Raw genomic sequence first — 7,435 nt, 5'->3', positions numbered from 1 at the left:
TGGAGGAGTAGGATCTTTGGGTTACATGCCTTGGGGTGTATATTTAGTTTTTGGTGAGTAGATCTCTCCTTCTCTCTCCCTCTCTCTCTCTGATTTATGGTGGCCATGTCCTTGTCACATTTTTTAAAGCACTCTCTTCCACCATAATGTCCTGCCCACCTCGTGCTCAGAGCAATGAAGTCAGCTGAAGTCAATGAATGAGATCAATGAAACCATGATCCTTAAATAAACTTTTCAACCTCTAAAATAATTCTTGTCAGGTCTTTGGGGGTCAGCAATGAAAAAATTCACTAAAATACCAAGTACGTTTTCCCAGCCCTGAAGAATTGATAATGGACTCAGAATTCTGCTGATTACTCTGTCATAGGAGCCTCTTGCCTGATTCCTAGAATAGAGAACTTTAAAATTTTACCCCACGATGAAACATTTTTTGCATCTTAAGAGTATCAGTTTTCTTATTCTTACTTCTCCATCAGCATTTCATTGCATTTAGTGCTGTCAGTTTGTTACCCAAATGAAACATAACTACTTTAAGAGTGGAAACAATTTGATTCTGGAGAAAATTAGTACATGTAGGCACATACCTTTGATAAACATCAGACTTTGAGATGAAAAAGAAGATAAACTAATGCTAATTCGAAACTGAGAAAATAACTCATGGTTTTGATAAATTTATCTTACAATGCATAATACATCTACTTTTTCTAAGTGGAAGAATAAATTGATACATTTTGAAACACTATTTGGTTGCCATGAAGGTAATCCAGAACATGATTATTAGTATAGACATTTTCAATATGATGCTTCCTGAACTCATTGTTTAGGAAAAATGCTTTTTTTTTTTTTTTTTTTTTTTTTTTACAAAAATTGAGAAACATTTCACAGAGGTAGATCTGTAGCTGAGATAATGCAAACCATTTTGTGCAAGTTACACAAAGAAAACAAATATATAAAATTTTAAATGGTCTGATACAAAATAAAATTATCATTGTAGAAAATAGCCATTTTAAGAACTTGAATGGGAGCCATTAGCAAGTTAAAAAGGTAAAAGAGAGTCAAACACAAATATAAAACACACTTTGCATGATCTGTTAGAAAGAAATATTATTTTTTCCCTTTTCATTAATGAGCAGAAAAGAACACCGAAGAGTGTGTTTCTGAGGAAATACAAACATGTTTGCATAAAATAGCTATTTTAAAAACTTATAAGCAATGAATAATTGTAGAAAAGGTGAAAAGACAAACAAAACAGTTTTTTTATGATGTTAGAAAGAATTTATGATTTTATCCCATTGATTTTAAAACCCTTGTTGGCCAGAGAAGACCTCTGACCTGCTTGCTTTGTCTCTCTTGCATGTGTACAAACACTCTCTCCCCCCCACTTGGGTAAACAAAAGCACACACACAAAACTAATCACTTGCAAACACATAAATATACATGTTACACTGATGGAGACAATTTAGAACAACTGTAGCAAAGCCATTATTGCAGTGAAAAACAATTTATTTAAGATATGTATCTTTTTATACAGCCATTGTGAATCAGATTCAATCACATTTTACATAGTGTTACAAGGATAATTATCAAAGGAAAAACTTCTCCAACAATCACATAATTCAAGAGGTAATGAGGAATCAATACAAGCATGCTGATTCCATTCATTTTTTTCAATTAGTTTGGTGTATAGTTGGTATTGATGAAGATATTCAAACATTTCTCATGTGAAGAAAATTGGAGATGATTCCAGTGAGACAGGATGTGACAGCCAGTAGGCTCAGCAGCTAAGGAAATGCCTCAGTAGAAGCCATAGGAATAGTATCTTCTGTAGCAGAGTGGACGGCAGCATCCATAACCATAGCCACCATAGCCACAGCCTAGGCCACCATAGCCATAGCCACCATAGCCACAGCCATAGCCACCATAGCCACAGCCATAGCCACAGCCTAGGCCACCATAGCCATAGCCCAGCCCACCATAGTAGTTGCCATAGTAGCAGCTCATGCTGTCAGGAGTGGAATGTTCAGTTCAGGATCAGGACGTAGATGTCTTGAGTCTGGATGTCACTTGTCTGCCACCTGCCTTTTATACCTCCTCAGTGCGGGGAGGAGAAAACCACAGGCAGAGCCTGTCATATTATCTCACTCATGTGCCTCAGACAACTTCACAGGTATCTTGAATTATTGTAAAGACAAGCCTCATAACTGAGATAATATTTTTGTACGTCAGCATTGCATGATCAATTTATGAGCCTTTAAAATGAAATTCTTGTCTTATTTTGTATGCTGTGTCTCATTCTATATTTAGTTAATTGAATACCTATGTCCTGATTACATGGTATAATGTAAATCATGAAACAAGTGTCCTGTGTTTTTTTTTTTTTTCGTTACTCCATGGCTGTTATTATTTTTTTTTCATTTTGTTTTGTTTTAGTGAGATAATCTTACTAAAGAAACATTGTGAGTTTTGCTCTTTAAGGATGGGATAGCTGTAGTTTCAGTTAATTAGTAATCTGGTGACAAGTTACTGACAAATGTAAATGTGCCTGGTATTTATTCTAAGCTGTTGCTTCGGAATATTTTTTTCTTTCTTCCAGAGAGTAAATGGTCATTTTTTTTTTAGTAAGAAGCTACACATTTGCTAAGCTTCTCTTTCTCACCTAACATAAATGTGTTATATATCTAACTATAAAACACTAAGATTAAGTTGGGTGCTCCATCCTGAACCCTCATGTACTTATTTATGTATTTAATTTTTACCAGGGTTCTTATATGCTATTTTTGAAGACTTTCAAGTACTTACAGGTGCATTGGTGTTAAAAATGGTATGGATAGTAAGGTTCATAAATAATGCAATCCTTCACACTGAATGAAGTATTTGTGGGAGTGCATACAACCAATCATGGAAATACATCTGTTTTGTTTGGTTTAAAAATATTAATGAAATTTGTTAAAATACGATTTATATAACACAAATTGTATAAGAGCAAGACTCAGTGTGTTTGATGAACAGAGATCAATATAAGTTATGTATCAGCCCTGTACATATAGTTATTGAAGATTTCATAAGGAAGGAAGAAGCTTCTACTCTAATTCTATTGATGCTGAACCCAAGCTTCCTCTGACCCTACAAATTCCACCAGCAAAATGATTTTTTTGTTTGTTGGTTGGTTGGTTTAAAATTAATATTAATTATCTCATGCCCAAGTAATGCTTGCAATCTCTATTGGTCTGTCTGAATCCTATTATTAACATTGACTTTTTAAATATGATGAAGAGCAGAGTAATTTCTTGAAAATCAAATTAAAAGTCAACTGATTCTTCTGCTGGAATGGTATATTGTGTAGCTTTCTTTTGTCTCATCATTTCAAATGTCATGTGGATTTCTATAGAAATAAAAGGGAATAAGCAGGCATATTCATTTGGAGAACTTCAAAGGAAAGGCATGGAATCATGAGATTCAAGGATAGTCAATGACTCAGGATACTGAAGACCATTGCTAATGTGTGCTGGTGTGTTAGTCAGCTTTCCATCACTATAGTGAAATAATTGAGACAATCAACTTATAAAGAGAACAGGTTTATTTTTGCTTATATTGTGTGTGTATTGATTCCAGAATCAATTGCCCTGTGCTTTGGGTCTGTGGTGAGGCATCAGAATATGGTAGGAGCATTTGGTGGGGGCAAAAATACTTATCTCATGACAGGAAGAAAAAGAAAAAAAAGAAAAAGGAAAGGAAGGGACTGGGGTTACATGATCCTTTTGGGGTTGTGATCTTATGACCTGAGGTTCTCCTACTAAGTTTCATCTCTCAAGGGATTCATCATTTACTAATAGTTCTACCACGAGGGTCAAACCTTAAATATGTCTTTTGAGGGATATTTTAGATCTAAACTATATCATCTGATAAACAGCAGATTCTTTCTGGAGGATTTTAATATCAAACTTTCAGAAGTCAGTGGCCACCAGACAGGGGATTCTAATGTATGTGCACATCAGGTAATGATAAGTAGAAAGTTGGCATAATCCTGGGAGGTATGAGGAGTAAGTTACCTCTCTTCAGAGGCACCATGATAAGGAATCTAAGATGTGGGGAATCTGAAAATAGACAAAGGTGAAAATATTTATAGATGGTGGTAGGAAAAAAGAACTATTTTAACAGGCAAAGGTGTCATTTAAAAATTTGAAATGAGAACATAATTAATAGTCTGATCATAAATAGGAATGGCTTTTATCATGTAGAAGTTAGATTACAAATGACCTGAGGTAATTACAACTGGTGTTCACTTCATTGAAATTGTAAGTATATCACAATCTCAGGAGACACGCAAAGAGAGTAATATTCCTCAGTATGTATCTCTACCTCTGTTTTTGTCTGTTTTTATTTTTCTAACAATATTCTTCTCCCTCACATATTATATACACAAACAGAAAAAAGCAAAAATAATGTAGATAAATTAACATAAATATAATGTGGCACAATTTACAGGGGCAAATAAACACAGTTTATTAAAGATGAATTTTATTTTTCTCATTCAATATATGAAATGAACATATGTGAAGGAGAATAATGCTAATACAAAATAAATGTAATATTTTCTATAAATTATAAGGCATTCTGCTTAGATTTGTCAAAATGGGGAATGCTGGTAGATTTGTCAAAATGGGGAATGCTGGATCGGAATCTTTTCCCCAGTAGTCAGGGAAGATATTAGCATTTCTTTTCATTTTATTTTATTTTATTGGTTCTTTTTAGTTGTATAAGACAGTATAATCCATATTTATATAATTATAAAAGCATGGAATGTATCTTATTCTAAGATGTGAGCTTGAAGGTGGAGTTAAGAGACACAAGTGGAGCCTTTCAAGAAGAACCATAATAGAACACACTGGACCAGACACTGTCCTGCAAATGAGCAGTCAGGTACCTAGTCAGGTATCTAGTGTTACAGAGGTTGCCATTATCAGTTGTGGTGTCAGAAATTGAATATGCACTCAAGGAGCAGGAATCTGCTTCCTGCTTCCTCAAAGGAACATCAAGACGTGCACAGCGCAGGGGCTTTTAAGTACTCTGCTGCTGGCTGCAGAAACCGTGAGCAGTGCTGTTCTCACAATTTTGACTAATCACTCAAATAAAAGGCCACCAGCTAACATACAGGTGAATTATGGAAGCTTTGCATATAATGTGTTAATGCATTTCCCACTTGTGTTTAAAAAGTAATTACCATTTATTTTATTTAAAGATATTTTTGTTCAGTCTGATCTTTAAGTTTATCACACTGTCTGAGCAAAGTGATCATTATCTACTTATTTATTTATAATAGTTACAGAACAGTTGAGAGACAGAATAGAACTCCCAAGCTCCCATTCCCCATCACTCATGCATAATGATTCCTTAAGGTAGTGCCATTTCATACAATGTCATTGTTGAGACTGATTCCTTAAGGTAGTGCCATTTCATACAATGTCATTGTTGAGACAGTGAAACTTTGCTGATAGGTATGTATATAGGGGTGCATAGCTCTTATTTCTCTCACGCTCCCCAATGAATTAATGAAATTCATTAAAATTACATAGTTTTTAATGCTCCATCATTTAATTAAATGGCATTCCCTCAGTTAGTTGAAATTTATTGAGGATAACTAGAGACATTTAAGACAATGGATTCTACTACTCATATTAGTGTGACTGTTTACCAATATGATCTCTTTTCTCATTTATAACATTATTTCCTGTAAGTTGTAGCAATGTTGCAAAACAATTTGAATAGATCCAATTATTGCATGGAACCTATATTAAATTAAATTATTTTAATTGGAGACATCCATTGTTGAAATGATAAATAGGTACCTCCAAAATATTTGAATTAAGATAGCAGGGTTTTATATTCCCATAACAAATTAAATGTAAAGCATGGTCAGAATCTCTAACGATAAATTGGTTATATTGTATGTGAAATATTTAAGTTTGTAAATATTAATATAGTAGTTTTATAAATTAAGAGATAAATAATGGTCTGAGCATGTAGGTCACTGGTAGAAAGTATGGCTAGCATGCATGAAATCCTGGGTTCAATCTCCAGTATCACAAATATATAAATAATAAAAAAGAGAAGCCATATGTAAAATAGTAAACTCACCAAGACCTGTTCAAGGACTCCCGCTGAGAAAACTAGGAATGAAACAAGAGTTGTTTTTATAGGAAAATAGAAGTATATGTGAAGTGGAGTAGTCTGAATCATTCTCAAGAAACTGATACTGGAGAACTTTAGTCAACATTCATCACTCTAAAGAAAATACCTGACAAGGACAACTTGGAGGAGGAAAGGTTATTTTGGGCTCATGGTTTCAGAGGTCTCAATGCATGGTACATGGACTGCATTCCTCCAGGTGCAGTGTGAGGCAGAACATCATGGTAGAAGACATGTGTAGGAAATCTGCTCCAACCACATAGCAGCAGGAAATCATGGAGTGTGGAAGGGGCCAAGGGCATGTAGAGACCCAAGGGCACACAGAGTCCCAAGGACACATCTATGACCTACCTCCCAGGCATGCTCCATGCCAATAGTTACCAACCAGGAATCCATTCATGTTTATTTAAAAAAAATTATCTGGGGATTGATCCCAAGTGCATTTTATCACTGAGATACAGCCACAGTCGTTTCTTATTTATTTATTTTTAAAATTTTGAGATGGGGTCCTGCAAAATTGCCGAGATTAGCCTCAAGCTTTTGATTCTCCTGCCTTAGCCTCCTGGAGTCAGTGGGATCATAGTTATGTGCTACCGTGACTAACTTCAGTCCAGTTATCTACCAATGAATTATTCCAGCAAATAGATTAATCCACTGAGGAGGTCAGAGCCCTCATGAACCAACCATTGCCTAAAATTTCCACCTCTGAACCTTACATTTTGAAGATCATGTTTTCAACACATGGGATTTGGGGGAGTCATTCCACATCCTTACCATAACAGAGACATAATGAATTTTCCTATGATTTGGGGGAAAAAAGTGAGACTTTAGTTAAACTCATGAACCTTAAACTATATGCTCTTTTCTTTTAACTACATATATTTACAGCCAATTCTTTTGCTGCAAATATGATTTAGTTCGATTGTGGGGTATAGCCACTGCTCCTATGCTTGATTTTCTGGAATTATCTTCTATTTTACAGTTGTTCTGTTGGTCCCACAGAGACATGTCTGTTTAAAGTGTTTGACAGTCTGAGGGGCCCATGCAATGCTTGGACTGGTCTTGATCATTCTCAATGCTCATCTGAGAAGACTGGTGCTCGGTGAAGGTAAATCTTTACTTAGGTGAGACTATGCTCCACCTTATCCTTAAGATGTGCATTTGATCTTTTCTGATCCTTTATGGATCTAGTGTCAAAGGCTAGACACTGTGTGAACAGAAAGCACAGCAAAGTTCTCTCCCACATCC

At 35.2% G+C, this 7,435-nt stretch overlaps 1 protein-coding gene across 1 annotated transcript; it reads right to left on the bottom strand.

The window, feature by feature from the left end:
- Nucleotides 1–1,400: 1,400 nt before the first annotated feature.
- On the bottom strand, nt 1,401–2,033 carry LOC131423958 (keratin-associated protein 20-2-like). The gene has a single exon (XM_058577209.1). The coding sequence runs from the start codon at nt 2,000–2,002 to the stop codon at nt 1,796–1,798; it is 207 nt and encodes a 68-aa protein (XP_058433192.1). The 5' UTR covers nt 2,003–2,033; the 3' UTR covers nt 1,401–1,795.
- Between the last annotated feature and the right edge of the window lie 5,402 nt (nt 2,034–7,435).

The sequence above is a fragment of the Marmota monax genome, unplaced genomic scaffold, assembly GCF_021218885.2.
Source record: "Marmota monax isolate L192 unplaced genomic scaffold, Marmota_monax_Labrador192_F-V1.1 WCK01_AAM20220418_F8-fsc00125, whole genome shotgun sequence".
Lineage (NCBI taxonomy): Eukaryota > Metazoa > Chordata > Mammalia > Rodentia > Sciuridae > Marmota > Marmota monax.
Note: the sequence above shows the minus strand (reverse complement) of the source record. Positions and strands in the feature narration are given on the sequence as shown.